Raw genomic sequence first — 18,976 nt, forward strand, 5'->3', positions numbered from 1 at the left:
TCTTCTTCTTCTTCTTTTCTTCTTCTTCTTCTCCTTCTCCTTCTCCTTCTCCTTCTCCTTCTTCTTCTTCTTCATTCTTCTTCTTCTTCTTTTTCTTCTTCTTCTTCTTCTTCGTTTTTTCTGGTCTTTTATATTTTCCCGTTTCTATATGGGTAACTTGTTATTAGAAGTTTGTATTTTTTCCTTTCAGATAATCAACAAAACCAAAAAAAATGTGAAATATATTTCTCCAATAACCAGCCGCGGTATTAACAACCAGGTATAACTTCTTTAGAATTGTAAATCATTGCAATAATCATTACTTAATTGTTAGATCGAAAATACATTTCTATTGCATTACACTAATTCTAAAGTACTAATTAAAACAACACTTTATAAAGAAATGCTTTACAATTACGCCTACAGCCTAAAACCCAAACTTGATAACCAAGGTCGAGTCTTCGTTTGACTACATGATCAGCATGCACTTTTTCATAGCGCATGATGACTTAATTTGTTTTGGTTTTGACTTCTTGGTCTCTTTTCAGATGTAATTATTCATTCCTGCGATATAGCTTCCTTTTATTTTTTCCGGCTAGATGATTTTGTGCTTGACACTGGCGATTTAAATTATTTTAGCTCTTGAGTAGAGACTAAACAATGACATCATTGCCTAATACGTGCACCCACTGTGTTATGATTGCAACATGGCCTGTAACGAGAGCAGACGAACTATATATAATGATGTGTTTTTTAAGCATGTATTTAACGGCCTGGGTAAATTGGTCGAATCAGACGGTGATTGTGCAAGGCTTGGAAGGTCGAAGGAGGCACATAGGATCTGTCATCCATATTTCATGTAAGTCTATTGAAAATTATTGAATGCTTTCTGAGTGGAGGCTGCAGCTCTGAGCTAACTCCAGGGAGCTCCGACGCCGACGCCAAAGGCGTCGGAGCTCCAGAGCTCAGAGCTCTATGAAAACGATTCAAACAGCGGGTTGTACCTTGGCCATTGCATGGGTCACATTTTTTCGAAATGTAAAGAGGTAGTAATTACAATTTTGACTTAGAGTCTACAATGTTTTGGGGCATCTTTCCATCTTTCCAACCATTTGAAATTATAATTGAAGAAGTCTTTGGAAAAAGGGTGATTCATATATTCTTTGAGGGGGGGGGGGGACGAAATGCGAGGGATGAGGGTTGGCAGGGTTATGAATATAAATGTCAAGACATTTTTCAGACTTAACCTCTCGATTTAATTGTTCTGAATCTACCAAGTCAAGTGTACATAAGATTCAGTATTTCCAGTCAATGCATGTACTGAATTCTCTCATCCCATAGGTACACCTGGCATGGGAAGTGTTTCACAAATGTAAGATCCGACTTAAAGTTGGACTTTATAAATATGGCAGGCCATTCATGCCACTATTTGCTCTCACCATTATGATCTTTAGAAGAAAAAAATATAAATTCTGTAGATTTGTGACCATGATTTATACGTCCCTTGAGAGACAAGTGCCAGTAAATAGTGAGAGCAAATGGTGGCATGAACGACCTGCCATAGTTACATGTAAGTCCAACTTAAAGTTGATCTTAGTCTTTATGAAGCACTCCCAAAGGTTCTCTTAGGCAATGGGTTAACTTGCTTATCATGGGTTAAAGTTTATAGGCCTCTTCATAATATATTTCTTTTTATTACACAGTACAACAGAAGATCAGCCAAGATGGCAGCAAGCCTCGGGAGAAAGAAGTGCATGACTCGCAGTGGGAAGACCCTGCGATACATCCAAAGTCAAGCTACCTGTGGCAATATGTCTGCCTTCAATGGGCAGTATGCCATCGTCAAAGCGAAGACTGGATTATTCAATGCCAGCCATTCAATGGATTTTGAGGAGATTGTTCAAGATGGTGGATTGGAGTCTAATTCAGGTGCGTATTATTTCTGGGGTCTTTTCATTTTTTAAAGTTATTCCTGTTTATTAAATTTGTGGGTTTTCCTTTTGTCATCCTTGAAATTCTTCTTCTTCTTCTTCAAGATAATCTGCCTCCTTCAATACTGAAGATTCTTGCAGATGCCGTATACTCGGCCTGGTTGGGGTATGCAGGTGGACCATTACACCGGGGTTTCCTTCTACTCTCATACAAATAGTGCAATGGGTTCTTAACGTGCAAGGGTGGTGACTCTCCTGTACACGGGGCCTCCATTTAACATCCTATCCGAGGGATGGAGTGTTTTCCTCTTGACATAACCTGCATCTATGAACAAGGGAAGGGGCCCATTAACACACAACGCTGGCTTCAGTCATCCGCCTGGGTGGGAGTCGAACCCGGGATCTTTGGACGCTTTACCATCTGAGCCAACTCGCCTCCTATTGCCTGAGCTTCAGTGTTAAATTTGTTACCCGTTATATAATTAAGTCTTTGAAAATGAAAATCACCCATATTTCTCACTTATGTGTTCTCAGATATTGGTGATTTTTATATAGAGCCGGTCCTGTACTCTTTGAATAAGAAAAAGAGATGGTTGTTACCAGCCATGATTGCTGAGGGCATTGCTGACAGGGAATTCCACAAGGACTGTGATTACCAAGTCATCATGGTGGAGCGGGAGATACCCTGCTCCAAGGACAGTTGCAAGTTGGTCAGATGTCATCACAAGAGAGGAAAGCCATCCTGTAAAGCTGTTCATCGGTCAAACACTGAAGGAAGCAGCTGTAGGAGGGCCAGGTCGAACTGCTCTTACCAGGAAGATCTTCTATCCAACCCAGAGGCTGTTCGTAATCGCAGAGAGGAAAAGGCAGAGCGAAGAAGGGAGAGGGCGCGGACGGGAAAGAGGATCGCCGTCCCCCCCGCGCTGGGTAACAGAGGTGCAGAACATGTGCCAAGGTTTCTACCGGAGCTACGATATGAGGTGCTTCGTCCAACCCCCCTGCATCAGTGTATCATGCAGGCAAGGTGTAAACCTTTTGATGAAGAGTGGGATAAGAGACATTCAGCAGGTAAGTCCGATTATTAATCCAACTTGTGACTGACATCCCTTAAAGGTAAAGACCAGTTCTGGTCATGCGATTGCATTGTGAAAGAAACGTCGTGGAATCGATCAGAAAATGCTGATCATCTAGCATATTAGTATTGGTGTTTACTGCAAGGTTCTGGAATCATCAAAATGATAAGATTTTTGGCCCAGTCTTGGTAAAGTTGAAAGCACTGTACACAGAAAGACGTATATGGGATTACGCAACACGTGCAGATAGATATATAATAATTTACCAAATATATCAATTAGTAGGCGGTATCATCACGTATTAGTCAAAACATATTCTTTCACATGATTGGTAATAAGAGCTTTCATTCCATTTTTTGAGAGGGGGCGTTTCCAAAAACTGGTCTATACCTTTAAGCAGATCTAAACTCATCTATAATGATTTGATGTTCAGTTCATCACAATGTGAATTCTTAATTATTAAAAGGTGTTATTTTTCTAGGTCTGCTATTCGTTAGAAAGTCATTTTAATTTTTCAATCATTTTTTATGAGTTCTAAATGGAGAAATACTTTAAGATATTGAATTTGAAAGCAGAAAACACTATGTGACTTTGTATTGCATGTCATGATTTGTTTACAGTATTATATTACAGATTTATTAAAGATCTGTCATCACTTTCAATTACTTTGTCTTGCAACCTTAGAAATGATGAAGCCACTGGTATATATATGTATAGGGTTACATGAAAAACATGCCCTTCTATCAACCTATGGGATAATGGGAACCAAGTGAATCCTGTGTAAAGTCTGTGGGAATATAAGAATTCAGTAGTCAATGGGTAAAATGACCTGTGATATATTTTTGATTTAATTTGTTATCTAAATTACAGGTCGCCTGAAAAATGATTCCCACATTAAGTGTCAACTGGATACTGACCTCTATGAAGGTATCCATTTAGATTTTGATGTGGATGAGGAGTGGCCCGTTCATACTGTTCCTGGAGGTGATGATTGGGTGAAACATCTTGAAGACAGTGCTCCGTTTGACCTTGGTTCGTTCATCACTTCAAGTCAACGGACAAAGCCTTGCAAGAGAAACCGCCAGGAGACATTTGAGAAGGATGGAGCTGAGGACAAGGCAGAGTGCTTCACTGCATTGGCATCCCCAACAAGGAAGCGTTACGGCAAGGGCTATGCAATCCATCGGCCTGACCTTGCAACCCTTGAACCTGAGACGGCGGAGTCCAAGTTGGACTTCAGTTATATAGACACTACGGACAGCGGTTTTGAATCCGATGGGTCATCTACAATTCAGGATGACCACAGGGTGTCTTGGCTGGAGCTAGGCAGTGTGGCCAAAGAAGTTGTCCATCCTGACAGACTGAGGATGGACTTTGGGCATGATTATGTAGACGGACGCTCTGTACCCAGGAAGTTTTCTATCAAGATGAAGGCAGTTTCAGGCAGTCAGGTTCCTGTATGTGCGTCAGCTGTGTTTGCTGTAGAAAATGCTGGACACGATAAAGAAATGGTGAACATACGGTAAGTTTACCTGACATATTCATTTAATGTTGATTCATGTCTGATAAGTATATCAATGAAGTGTATAACATCACTGATTTCCTTATGATGAGTCAATATCTTTATATTGGTTGTTTAGGGTACTTTTTTAATTTAAAAATAAAAGGAAGAAGAAAATGAGATCAATGTTTGTGACAGGATAAAAAAAAAAGGTTGAGAATCATTTCCTGAACTTGTTGAAGACCTGTCTCAGTTATTAACACATCCTATTAACCTCTGTTATGAATACTCTGGCAATCAGTTGCACACTGAACGAATTTACATTAAACAAAGTTACAAGGTCAATGCCAAACTCTCTGGTGAACTATTTATTGTACATTAATTCTATAGGAGCTAAAGCTAGGCTAATAATTTCCAAAGCTCTTTGGAAGTGCATAGAGATGTTATTTCATAACGTATTATGCACTATACAAGAACTGAATATTATCGTTATTATTATTAACTTTCCTAAATTATAAATCCACATTTGTATTGTAAGGGAGAAGAGAACAAACAACAATATTGAATTTTAATATGATTACATTTTGGCAGGTTGAGGTGTTGCAGTGGTGATTTCCCAGTACAAGATCTACATCCAGTCATCAGAGAAGGCATCTCTACTCCTCCTCTAGACATCCTGTCCCTCGTAGACAAGCTGAAAGAGATTCTTTCTCATCATGCCAGGTTAGTGTGGTTTTACATTGATGGCATTGAGAGAGAAAGACAGATCTAGGCAAGCTTTAAAGACAAGGGGTGGTATTCTCCCGGGACTAAGTCTAGATTAAACAAGAATTTTAATTCACACTTCTTTGGAATGCTAGGTTTTATCTTCCTCCTTCAATATTCATGACAAAAATAATCTACCAAAGACTTTGTAAAGATTCAGTTCATGCTCATATTATCTTTCCTTCCCATTTCATTGCAAACTTAATTTTTTGGACACTTTTCATTGAAGGATTAAAATAATCTGTACAGGGTAAATGAGTTTCAACAGGCACTCCATAATAGTGTGGACTAACTTAGTACGCGCTAACTTAGTACACACTAACTTAGTACACGCTATCGCTGGAGGGATGGTAATAGCCATATCGTATTGAGAGGGACAGTTGTGACACGTGCACATGTACCTGATCAAAGGTCAATGAATGGAGCTCTAAATAGTTCCCCCCCCCCCCCCCCGGAGATTGTATGTGAGAGGGAACTACATGTATTTGAAGCTCCATGAATTGACCTTTGATCATGTGCAATTGCGCGTGCCACAACTATATCTCTAAATACGCTATGGAAGTAGCCAGTATGGGGAGGGGGGACCTTGACGTCAGAATATAACTTGACTAATTATAAAGGGGGGAATGAGAATGAGCAAATAAGAAGAAAGTTAGGTAGTCTTTAAGAGAGAGAGAGAGAGTTTGATGAAGAAACATAGGAGGGATTTCTTTGATGTATAACATTTTTTTTCTTTCTCCTGATGCGTATATAGTGGTACTGCAAAATATTCAGTAAAGAATTAAATGAGCAACAAGACAATGTCCAATTGAAAATATATAAATTATTTAATGAAACATCTTAATCTTCAAATTGGTGTCCATATGGCGTCATCCTTAAATGAAATTCAGCAAATATAGCCACACAGTGTGATAAGCAGTATATGTGAATCATCTTTTTCTCTCTTTTTCTTTAACTCTCTACTTTCAAGGAAGGAGTGTCTTTCCTTTTCTCATTGTTTTCATTTTTATTTAAATCACAAATGAAAGGGTTGTAAAGATAATAATAAAAATAATAATATGACAAATTTATATAGCGCTTGTGACAAAAGTTTCAAAGCGCTGTACATGTACACAATCAAAATTACTTATTTAATGGTTTATGTTTATGAAAAGACCAGTAACAAAATAATGAGATGTATTTTAACTTTCCATTTTGTAATGTATAGTTGCCCGGAGATATTGGAATCTAACGTTTGTAAATCCAAGAGACCGGAAGTCACGCTGGAGACTGTGCGAAGAATGATGGGATGGACTTTCACATATGACACTCTTGAACATGTCAAAGCTCAGTTAGATGATGCAGAGGCTGGATATGAACAGGTATATATCAACCATATAAGAGAGTTTAGCACATGGTACAAATGACCCCAAATATCAACAGATCTTTTACACACGGAGAAGTTCTACTTTGAGCATCTTAATATAATAACTGCCAAAGTCCTAGATGTGCTTCATGAATACCTTTTGTTTGACCTCTTGAAAAGAATACTTCCACCTGCGTATCATAGAATGTACCGTTGGTGCATAAATGAATAATGTTACATAACTTTCATGAGCGCATATCCAGTATTCATTTCTGTGGGTTTTACCATTTTTGTACAAATGACCTTTATTTGCCCATGCGCAGATTGTATCTGTAAACTCCCTTATTACCAAGGTTCTAATGGTCAAATTGATTCTAATCTGTTCTCATGTGAATTAGTGAAACTTTGATACAGTGAATAATAGTACATCACGTTCTTGTTGGATTGTATTTTTACATAATGGTTGAATCAGTCAAATTGAGATGTGTCAGTAGACCCGTTCACACATATCAATTAGTGCAATATTTATTTTGCGTCCGTGCACACATGTCAATAAATAGTGCAAATTGGATTGCGATGCAAAGATTGAATTTTTTTGGCGACCATTCACATGCGGAGAATTCTCGCTCGACGACAAGATTGTCCAAACTGCACATGCGTGAATCTCAAGGATGTATGCCTGCTTGGAATCCTGGGATTAAATAAATAAATTTTTGATTCTCAATACCATTTACACACATTGCGCATGGCAAACTATAGCGATTATTCTGAAAAATAGCAAGACTTAATGCGAATTGTGATGCAAAAAAAATGGTTTTCGAATCTCACTTTTTCTTGTAGGTGTGAACTCCCTATTGAAAATTGACCTCATTCATGAAATTGGGTTTCACAGCTGAAATTCACATTTTTACCAGTACACTACACACACAAATTCAATCTTTGATAAGAAAGAAAAAACATAACATGACACCTCTAAAACTGGTCTTGTGGATATGTGGTTTGAGTCATGCCGCAGCTCTAATGTTATTTGGCAAGGCATTAATCTACATTTGCCAGTCTTTACCCAGGTGATGTAAAGGGATACTTGGTAAGAGGAAATTCCTTGATTGCCAGAGCACTAGCTTATCAGGGTAGGTTGACTAATGCCGGCTTACTACACATAATTGCGACTTAATCAGTATTTTCCTATTGACATTACTGTTGAACTAGGTTAATGATATGTGTTTATTTTGCAAACGAGTATTATTTTTAACTGTTCTGTATAAACGTTATGCTTTTTGATCATGTTTATTCAGGGCCCCACGGAAGACCACTACTTATTGGTGAATGGGCTACCCTGTCAAAAGATTAGAAATAAATAAATAAATAAATAAATAGTACAGCGCTTACAATCATTAGTACAAAGTGCCATATCAATGTCAATATTATTATTATTATTATTATATTTTTACTTCTGCAAGCATGGATATTTTTAGAAGCAGCTGTGTGTGGGCAAAGCGCTAGTGCTACATTAAAAATTTATAAAGGCAAAGAAAATACAGTCAACCTGTCTATAGCGACCGCCCGAGGGAAACACAAAAAGTGGTCTTTTTATATATATATATATATATATATATATAATATATATATATATATATATATAGGTTCCTTTAGTACATGTTTCAATGAGAAACCATTTTCAAGGAAAACAAAAAATGTGGTCTTTGTAGACAGGTGGTCACTATAGCAGGTTTGACTGTATTTAGGTTCCCATTACCGGAATTATGTTTAAATCATTGTATCACTTTTCAATGCCCTCCATGCACAGCCTCTAAATGGGACCCCTGATTTCTCTGAATCGGAGATCAGCCTTGAGGGTGAGGACAGCTGTGGAATCTGCTTGGAGAGTCTAGCGCCCTCTGGTGATGAAGGTGAAGAGAAGGGGACTGCCCTGCATGGATGTGGCCATTTGTTCTGCAATGCATGCTGGGTACATCATGTGACCAGCAGGGTGCTGATGGGCGAGACCATCATCTATTGTCCAGTAAGTAATCTTTTTGTGCATGTCTTTGGCTATTGAAGGGGAATCACAACATTTACAGCAAGTTTCTTGGAGTTTGCGTGGACAAATCATCGAAAAATGTCGTTTAACAATTTGAGAAACGTGGTGAAAGTAATGTGATGAAAATGTGCCTTTCGAAAAGAAGGAAAATGTATTACTTTTCTTTAATAGATCAGACCAGGTAATGAAACTCCCCAGTGAAGCAGGACTACAGTTTCTCATTGAGAGCTTACATAAGCAGTCTTCGTTTGTATGTCTTTGATTCTTAAAAAGGCATCACTACCTTTACCTGTGTAGTTGCTCGATCGTCATGATTTGATGAGGCTAAAGCTTAAAGGGATCCAGTAACTTTGTCTCAGATTCTGAAACAAAATCCTGGATTTAGCTCATGCTGCAATGATAATTATTAACCTTTAGGTCAGTCAGGAATTCCATGACTTTTACAAGCCGACTGCTTGTCTGATTATCAAGATATTTATGATTGGAAATCAAAACCAAATTTCGCATTTGCCAAACGGTTTTCATTACACTACAGTCTATTGGGGAAAAGGAGTATGGTAAAACCGGTCACTCAAAGATTTTTACTCTTTTTGAGGCACTTCTTGATCATTTTGAAGTGCGATTTTTTTATGGCTTCCATATTACACCATATCACAGACACTAGTGGCACGTAGGGCCATGCATCTCATATTTAACATTGTTAACGATGCCTTTAAGGTCCTTATGTCACTGTGAAACTGTGTGATGAGTGAAAATGAAGCAATTTACAAGGACTTTTATCCAGTATGTAATATATTATATTCACTCTATCTTTTAGAACAGCATGTTGACATTAGTTCATTTGTTAAAGGCATCATTTAACAATGTTAAATCTAAGATGCACAGCCCTACGTGTTACCAGTGTTGAAGCCCTAAAAAAATCGTGTTTCAAAATAATCAAGAAATGCCTCAAAAAATTAAAAATCTTTGAGTGACCGGTTTTACAAAATTTGCAATTCCAATCATAAATATCTTGATAATCAGACAGGCTTGTAAAAGTCATGTGGTTCCTGACTGACCTAAAGGTTTATTATTATCATTGCAGCATGAGCTAAGTCCAGGATTTTGTTTCAGAATCTGAGACAAAGTTACCAGATTCCTTTAATGGTCATGTAAATGTAAATGCTAGATTTGTCAATGTTTTCCCTCATTTTATCTTGCAGGCATTCCAATGTGAATCCATGATTGACAAGACCACTCTACTGTCTCTCTTGCCTGATGCTCTCACCCACATCCATCTTACCCGTCTCCATGACAACCGCATCAACGGTCATCCCCAATGGAAATGGTGTCCCAATCCTAAATGCGGCCGGCTGGTCCAGGTCAAGGAGAAGGATCAGTCCAAGACCGGGTCCAAGACCGGTCTGGAATCAGGACCAGAGGCTTCTGAGAGGTTACTGGGGGTTCCTGTCCCCTGTGAGTGTGGTGTGATGTGGTGCTCCGAGTGCCAGGAGGCTGCTCACTGGCCGGCTACCTGTAAGCAAGCAGAGCAGCACATCCAACATATGAAAGACACTGGTAAATAATACATGTTTAGGACTACCATGCTTTCTGGTTTTGTGTTAGTCAAAAGATGCATGGCCCTTTGTGAATTGGTAGCTTCATCAATTTTAAATATATTTTTCATCCATCTTTTGCTCTAAATCCTTGGAAATAGAGGAAAAATAGTCTAGTTTTCTTGGCAATACAATTAAAAGTGAGGAGCAAATAGACCAAAATTATATGTAACGCTTGTAAAAAAAATGACCAGGGTTGCAGTCAAGTTACGCCATAACAATAATGTCCATTCTCCACCAAGGTAGTATAGCTTATAGGAAGATGCATGTATTTCTTGAATGCTCTAATAATAATAATAATAATAACGTTTTATTTTCTCAGGGTAGCCACTTCAGTTATGAAACTGTTCTTCCAGCGGGCCCTGCATAACATAATATGTTATTACTACCCTTCTCCAATCTAATATGCTGAACGCCTAGCTAGAAGGCAGAAGGTCCCATTGTTATAAGTCTTTGGTATGACTCAACCGGGTATCGAACCCACGACCTCCCGTTCATAAAGCGGCGCTCTATCCACTGAGCCATCATGTCCGGCTCTCAGCACCTTAGGACATCTATACTAAAGTAATGCCATCATAATTACATTACTACACATGTATAGAGGCACCTTAATCTTCCCTTGGAAAGATTAGTGCACTATTTAAAATAGTCCACATATTTCTTTATTTCTTGTAGGTGTTGATAATGAAAAATCCGAGAGAATCACATCCGTGATGGTCAAACGGTGCCCTTCCTGTCGTAACCCAATGGAGAAGAATGGCGGCTGCATGTCGATGTCCTGTATCTGTGGCTTCAACTTCTGTTGGGAATGCTTAGCGGCATGGGAGGACCATGACTTCTCTCTTTGGATTTTTAAGTGCCCTCAGAAGCAGGAGAATCTTGAGGTAGGTTTCTTTGAAAGATGATATTACTGTAAACGCTGCTTTTTTTTTGCGCGATAAATTTTTCGCGCTGAGCGACCCAAAAACATAATCGCTGGTCCTTAAATTCACGCTGCACCAAATTTAGCCTGTTCAGATCACGCATAAGAAGTCTTGTTTATATTTTTGCGGGTTCTAAAATTTGCGGACACCGACTTTTGTGCGAAATCCGTGAAAATTAATGTACCGCAAATATTTCCACGTTTACAGTACCTCATTATCAACGGGGTCATACACGATTGTTAATCAAGTATAAAGATTACCCCTTTTTGCTTAAAACAGGTACAAAATGAGAAAAGCTTTATAAGCTAAATTTTTACATGATTACCAGAAATTATTGTATTATGGGAGGCATATATCCAAATGAAAATAACATAAAGCAATCTCAAATGGTCCAACTGTAAATTCAATTAACACGTCTGCGATTGAATTGGGGAGATTATTCCAGAAACGACGAAATGTATATCAGCAAGAGTATCAACTCGTGATAAAATACAAGGACATGTTCAATTTGACGTCATAGCCAAACATCATTAAAGGTAAAGACCAGTGTTGGAAACGCCCCAATTTAAAAAAAAATGAAATGGAAGCTCTTTTTACTAATCGTGTGAAAGAGTATGTTTTGACTAATACATGATGATACAAAATCTGCCAGGAAATCGCTACTAATTGATATATTTGGTAAATGAATTTATCTATTGGTGTGTGAGAGATAAACGTACATGTCGTGCACGTGTCGCGCACTTGTAGCGCACGTGTGCGTAGTCCCATATACATCTTTCTGTGTACAGTGCTTGTAACTTTACAAAGACTGGGCCAAATTTCTTATCATTTTGATGATTCTAGAACCTTGCAGTTTACACCAATACTTATATGCTAGATGATCAACCTTTTCTGATCGATTCCACAACGTTTCTTTCACAATGCAATCGCATAGCCATAACTGGTCTTTATCTTTAAGCTGTCCCTTTGGAAAATAATATTTAATTGTGTATTTCTTTTAGACTGTGTTACTGTCATCAAAGAGAAATCAATCTATCTCCTTTACTGAGCTTGCCATTGAGAATCATAAGATGAGGAATCATAAGATCATCACCAAGCACCACCAGCAAGCTCAGAAGCTGGCGAGGAGAATGGTAGGTAGTCTAGTTTGTGCTCTTCGTTTTGAAGAAGAGAAGTTTCTTGCCTTAAATCCAACAGTTTTTTATTAGGGCACAGATTTTTCAAGTGCTTACAACAAAAATTAAGAATAAAAATCCTTATAGCACTTCCAAGACAACATGAAAATAGTTTGAAGGAAATAACAAGGCGCATTGCCTTGGAAAAGCTTTACAGCTCAAAGAAATATCTTGGTGAAAAGTTGGGAGTACGTCACAATTAAGTAAAGAAAATGCACTTTACTGAAAATGCGGAGAATCACCTGCAAAGTAACCAACATATTCCTGCAGGTATTTAGCCCGATAGTAAGGGATGGAAATTGAGCTAGGGACCGGCTACCCATTGGAGAAGGGTGGGTGAAGGATGAAGAGGGAGAGTGTGAGAGAGAGAGAATGCAGAGTAGAGGAATAGAGAGAACACAAATACTGTGAGATACAGGTTAGCGCTCTGTATAAGGGGCCTCTCGCGTAAAAGATATAATTGCCACAAGCCTTATATAATCATATATTTTAGGGTAGGGATACCCTGGTTTCATGCTATAGGATTTTTCCTACGTAAGAATCTCAATGTACCACTATATCTTTGATCACTCAGGGGCTGATCAAAGAATTTGAAAGGAGAACATGATTTCTTCTACCCAATGGGTCTTAACAGTTGTGGGGGGGGGGGGTGGGGGGGGGGTGGAGGCGGCACAGGCCAGTTGATGTGGTCCCACCCAATGATCTGCCAGTAGCCATTATCATAGTTTATCTCAACGTTGTCTTCCTGCAGTTCTTTGTACCCAAGACTGCTTCTCAACTGCCTGATGATGATCTACTCCCACAAAGTACCTGGGATCATCAAGATACAACTCCTTGGAGCTATTCCTCCAGCCAAACTGACCAATCACGGCTGACTACATTGGTTGCTACGGCAACCAAGATGGCCGCCTTTGCAGCAGAGGTAAGCAAGGCATGCCCCTTTCTTGTTATTGATGATAATCATGATAATACAATCTAGCATCTTCTCTATGATTAAACTGCTATATACTTCAGCATTCACATACACTGTAAAATCATTTACAGAATAACACTGTTGTAAGGTATAAAAGTGATGATAAGGGGTTTAAAACTATTCCAGAGATGGGTTTTCATAATGAGCCTCATATTTTTACTTCCATCTGGACCTATTTTTGCAAGTTCAAAACTGAAAACAAAATGTCTTGTTTTTTTGGTCCACGTTTTGTCTTGTTTTTACCTTGATAACCTCTTTGACCCATAGCATTTCATAGTATCCTAATGAATCATCATTCCTCCTCAAATTGGCAGCGTTTATTACATGTCGCAGGTTTTTTACCACTCGTAGTTTAGAGAAGAAAAAAAAAAAGGTGTTTATTAAATGAGACAGTGTGTATTAATTTTGGGGTTTGAATCAACCAGAAATTTTCAATTATTACCAGAAAATGTTGACTCAAAATTTTGCTCTGCATTGCCAATTTAAAGACTTCAATGATTAGTTTTCAAATAAATTACTCTCGTGAATCACAGTGTGGTTCACAAGAGTAATAAGATAATAAGCATTTACCACACAATGGACTGCAACAGAAATGGACTCAAATTTCCCAGTGATTGTTGTACTTTCGACTCATGTACCATTTGTAATTTAGAGCATTCTAGATCAAAAGATAAAAATTAACACTTTTTTTAATTGTGAAAAGGTGACACGTAACCAAATGGTTTAATCCTGTTTAGGTGCGCATGCTTCTAGAGTATGTGAGCATCCTCATCGGACTAATGCCAAGAAAACAAAGGATGAAGAAGGGCTGGAAGATCATGATCCTCAGACTCATGTTCATTGCAAACAGGATGGAAGAAGTAAGTAGAACCCAGTCAGGTCCTAGTCTATCAAAAGGTCTTGGTCCGGTGGTGGCGTCGCTCAATGTTAACTTTGTGTACTTTGTCTAGAAAGAAGGGCTGATTTATGGGAATTTTTGCCAAACTTTTTGTGTTCAGAGATTTAAGATTTTACTAATATTTTATCCCATATGCATATTTGTGTTTATGCTTTTTGGTGATATGCATTTATGAGTAAATTTCTGTTGTAATTTAGTTGATGTTTTACTGTTCTTGAACCCATATTACGTTTTCTGGATTGTTTTTCCTAACAAATTCCACTATTAAGAATAATTCAAAGTACATTTTGTTGTTTATATATAATAGGGATTCCTTGTTGCTATACTACATTCAAAATATAAGCTTGGAAATTCTACTTCTATAAGGAAGGATTAACAATAAAGTGACTTGTGATAACATTACATGATTGCATAGAATAAGGTCAACATGGCACCCAAATTGGACTTTGGTTGTTATTCTTTATCTCATTCTTTATCCTTGCCATTTAGGCCATAGTTGAAGTTGTTTTATTTAGGTTAATGTTATGGATTAAAGCTGTGTACCTTCATTTTCTTACATGATTGATACTCTTTAGGGACACTTTCTCATGATTTGTATGTACAACTTGTACATTGTTTGAATAAATTCAGTGATTCATTTTATTTCTTGTCACCATTCTTGTTATAGCTTCTGGAGTGTCATCATGACAAATCAGCAGTGTTGGTATGGAGGAGTCTCATGGCACTGCTTCACCAGGGTCACCTCTGTCTGAGGGACATCACAAGGACAGTACCACTCCTGCACAAGGGACTTCAGAATGTCAAGGGTCAAGGGTCAAAGGACACCGTTGGAGGAGACAAGCAGAAGTCTGGACCATCATTGGTGTAAACAATAGTGCATATCAGAAGGAATTCAATGAGGACAGTACACAAAGAGAAATGCTTATCCTGATCCAAAGACTTTTGGAGGTCAATTGATGAATTTCAAAGGACAATGTGCGAGCGATTACAAAAATTGATATTTTTTGTCAATCCATTTAGGAAGAACTTGAAAGAAATTACCATTCCTACATCTACATGTACAACAGGGACTCTAGTATGTCTTTAGGATGAAGGAGAAGTCCCAAGATATACAACATCTTCTTGGAAATGGTTCAGTGAGGACGCCATGAAGACAGAGCCATTCTTTTGCCAGAGACTTCAGAATATCATGGGTCAAAGGTCGATAATTGAGTAATGAATAAAGCACATGTCTAGTCCAACATTACAATGAACTGTTTCATGTCTTCTCAAAAAGGAAAATCTGCTACCATACTTTTATTTGGCCTCACAAAGTGTAGTCAAAAGTTTGCACCCATATGATTGTAAGTCAATATGCTTATGAAGCAAAAATGACACTTGCCTTTCCCAATCTTGCCTGAAATATACTATCAATAGCTGTCTCAAAGACTCGATGTAGGGTTAGTAGGGCTGAACATGTGCAATTGGGATATGATGCACATTGTATAATTGTTCTTAATTTCATGTCTTTCAGTATTCTACATTTTTATAGTTAAGAATTAACATGTACCGTTATGTGTTAACATGGACTTTAAATAAAATTACCAAACAAGTTTTAATAAGGGTTTAGATTTTGCCAAGAACATGTGGTATGGAAATAATTAGTGAAATTGGTAATTGTATCAAAGAAACCCATTACATATTAGGCCCTGTCTACATTACAGCTATCCCTAAAGGGTTAACCCTTACTGTACTGGGGGGGGGGGGGGGGGCCTAGGAGGCCCCCCCCCTCGACATTTTCGGAGATTGCGCCGCAACCGCTCGGAATTTTGAATTGTCGTTTCATGACTTTTTTTCCCTCAAGTCTTACGCACATTTTGATACCATTTTCGTCAAAATTGGATATACCTGTTAGGCGTTACATAACAATTAGTATGCGCATGTCATCAACAAAAAAAAAAAAAAATTAAAAATCCATCAAAATTTGCATAAATTATCATTATTAATTACATTAAAATAACTTTTTTGTGTTAGAAAAGAAGTTTCATATGAATAATGAGTTTCAACATTCAAAAAGGTGAGTTTGACACGTTTTCTGTAAAATGCATAAAATTAGTGCATTTTGCATAATTAATTAGGCTAACGACAAAAATTTGCATATTCGGAAAAAACTAATTATACCATCTTGCTCCTTACGTAAATATCTACAAACATGCAAATTTTCGTGTTCATCGGAAAATCGACGGCCGAGATCATGGGGGGGGGGGCCTCCCAGGCCCCCCCCCCCCCCCCCCCCCCCCCCCCCCCCCCCCCCCCCCCCAGTCAGTGGGTGCTCAAAATAGCCCAGTACATTAAGGGTTAAAGCTGAGTGTAATTTTTGAACAATATCCCAATCACATATATAATTTGTCTTCACATATATGATATACCAATACCAGTAAGCCTTTTTTCCTTCAAAGTACATGCATCTTTAAAGCTAATCTTGAGCTCTGCTATGAGAATCGTATTTTAATAATTGAGAGAGAATTGCTATGATTTATTCTTGATTGTTTATCCTGCTGTAGATTGGTTGTTTGCTCCAGTGAAACAAAAATAAATGTGGACAAACTTACTGGGAATCATCTTCGATCAAAACCATAACTCTCATTTGCGCGTACATATAGTGACCTGTGTATAAGCACATGATGTCGGGTCTACTTGCCCTCATTTCCTGATCTTTCTTCCCTCATTACTCAGCCACTATACATTATAATCTTAAACATTCAGTGTAAGTTTGGTTGGATTCTGTGAGAATTTATTTTTTATATTTACCATAACTCAAGCTTATCTTTTAAGTCCTTCCCTTTGCTCCATACAATATAGAACAGATCAATTAGGCCTAAAATAAAATTGTTTGTTGTATTGCCCTTTGCGTGCAAACATGGGTCGGTCGGACGGAAAAGTTTTTATTTTTTTTTACCTGTTTTTTTTTTGTCGCCCTCTTTGGGCCGATATTTTTCAAATTTAATGTTATTGTTGTGTTTTTTCCTTCTTTTTTCCCCGCCCTCTTTTGGCTGATATTTCTCTGTTTTTTTAGTGCTTCATTACATCGTCATCATTCCATTAATATCTTTTTCATCTCTTAATTATACATGGTTTGCAGGAGTGAGAATTTTGGAATAATTTGATTTTATGCATTTATATCCCAGAGGACACTTTTTTCTTCTTTTTTGGTCATGAAATTTTTAGATTTGACATTTTGTTCCCTTGGGGGAGTAAGGTCACCTTTTTAGGTCAGCCATTGTCAATTTTTTTTGTTTAAATATTTTTTTTTAAATAAATACAATTTTTAATAATTTTTTTGGGCCGGGGGGCGGGGGGGGGGGGGGGGGGGACCCCTCTGGATCTGCCACTGATATTGGTATAAGTGTATGTGATAAACATTTCTTGTGAAAGTTTAATGACTGATCATCCAGTGCTATAATGCAACTCTTTAAAAATATACACTGCACAACTCTACATGTACCTGTATATTTAAAACGAATCAGGCACTACAATTCAGATATGCAGATAGACCTATCTTTATGTATGATATTTATTTTAATAAAATAAATTTTATTTTGCAAATAATTATTTCTGTTTCTGGTTTGATATGTGTTGTTGAATACTATATAACTTTCCTTCGGAGGCCGTAGATCATGAATGTTGCCTTACAACGTAAATTATAAATTTTACCCCAGGGTTGATGTGTCGATCATCAGTGGCATTTTAAATCAACTTTGATTATTATTTAACCCATAGCAGTACAGTGTCTCTTTAGCATTTCTTCTTCCTCCTCCTCCTTCTCTTCCTCTTCCTCGTTTTCGTCTCATTCTTTTTATGCCTCCGTTACGAAGTAGCCGGAGGCATTATGTTTTCGGGTTGTCCGTCCGTCCGTCTGTACGTACGTCTGTACGTACGTCTGTACGTACGTACGTCTGTACGTACGTACGTACGTCCCGTTCTCGTGATCGCGTTATCTGAAGAACCGATTGATGGATTCCTGCCAAACTTTGGTCATGTATGTATCTTGCAGAGCCGATGAACTGATTAGATTTTGGGGTTACGATGTCAAAGGTCAAAGGTCACAGGGCTCATTATGTATGCAAAAACAGCTCGTGATCGCGTTATCTGAAGAACCGATTGATGGATTCCTGCCAAACTTTGGTCATGTATGTATCTTGCAGAGTCAAAGAACTGATTAGATTTTGGGGTCATGAGGTTAAAGGTCAAAGGTCACAGGGCTCATTATGTATGCAAAAACAGCTCGTGATCGCGTTATCTCAAGAACCGAGTAATGGATTGCTGCCAAACTTAGGTCATGTATGTTACTTGCAGAACCGATGAAGTGATTAGATTTTGGGGTCACGAGGTCAAAGGTCAAAGGCTACAGCGCACATTATGTATGCAAAAACAGCTCGTGATTGCGTTATCTCAAGAACCGATTGATGGATTGCTGCTAAACTTAGGTCATGTATGTTACTTGCAGAGCAGATGAACTGATTAGATTTTGGGGTCATGAGGTCAAAGGTCAAAGGCCACAACGCACATTATGTATGCAAAAACAGCTCGTGATCGCGTTCTCAAGAACCGATTGATGGATTCCTGCCAAAATTAGGTCATGTATGTTACTTGCAGAGCCAATGAACTGAGTAGATTTTTGGTTCATAAGATCAAAGGTCAAAGGTCATGGGCTCATTATGTATGCAAAAATAGCTTGTGAACACATTCTCATTAGAACTGACAGATGGATTACTATTTAACTCAGGACATCTTGCAG

General features: G+C 38.1%; 1 protein-coding gene across 1 annotated transcript; it reads left to right on the plus strand.

The window, feature by feature from the left end:
- The first annotated feature begins 552 nt into the window (after window positions 1-552).
- Window positions 553-15,575, plus strand: LOC105437580. The gene is made up of 13 exons (XM_030979080.1): window positions 553-838; window positions 1,683-1,908; window positions 2,445-2,978; window positions 3,854-4,505; window positions 5,076-5,207; window positions 6,457-6,610; window positions 8,402-8,617; window positions 9,838-10,192; window positions 10,906-11,114; window positions 12,155-12,286; window positions 13,080-13,250; window positions 14,039-14,161; window positions 14,867-15,575. Exons 2-13 carry the CDS (start codon window positions 1,704-1,706, stop codon window positions 15,065-15,067), a joined length of 3,084 nt encoding a protein of 1,027 aa, XP_030834940.1. The 5' UTR covers window positions 553-838; window positions 1,683-1,703; the 3' UTR covers window positions 15,068-15,575.
- Window positions 15,576-18,976: the final 3,401 nt, after the last annotated feature.

Source organism: Strongylocentrotus purpuratus, unplaced genomic scaffold (genome assembly GCF_000002235.5).
Source record: "Strongylocentrotus purpuratus isolate Spur 01 unplaced genomic scaffold, Spur_5.0 spur5_scaffold_10, whole genome shotgun sequence".
NCBI lineage: Eukaryota > Metazoa > Echinodermata > Echinoidea > Camarodonta > Strongylocentrotidae > Strongylocentrotus > Strongylocentrotus purpuratus.

Coding starts and splice junctions, on each gene's coding strand:
- LOC105437580 (XM_030979080.1), top strand. CDS start 1,704: ATGGCAGCAAGCCTCGGGAGAAAGAAGTGCATGACTCGCAGTGGGAAG. Junction 8,618..9,837: donor AGACCATCATCTATTGTCCA/GTAAGTAATCTT, acceptor TTTATCTTGCAG/GCATTCCAATGTGAATCCAT. Junction 10,193..10,905: donor CCAACATATGAAAGACACTG/GTAAATAATACA, acceptor TATTTCTTGTAG/GTGTTGATAATGAAAAATCC.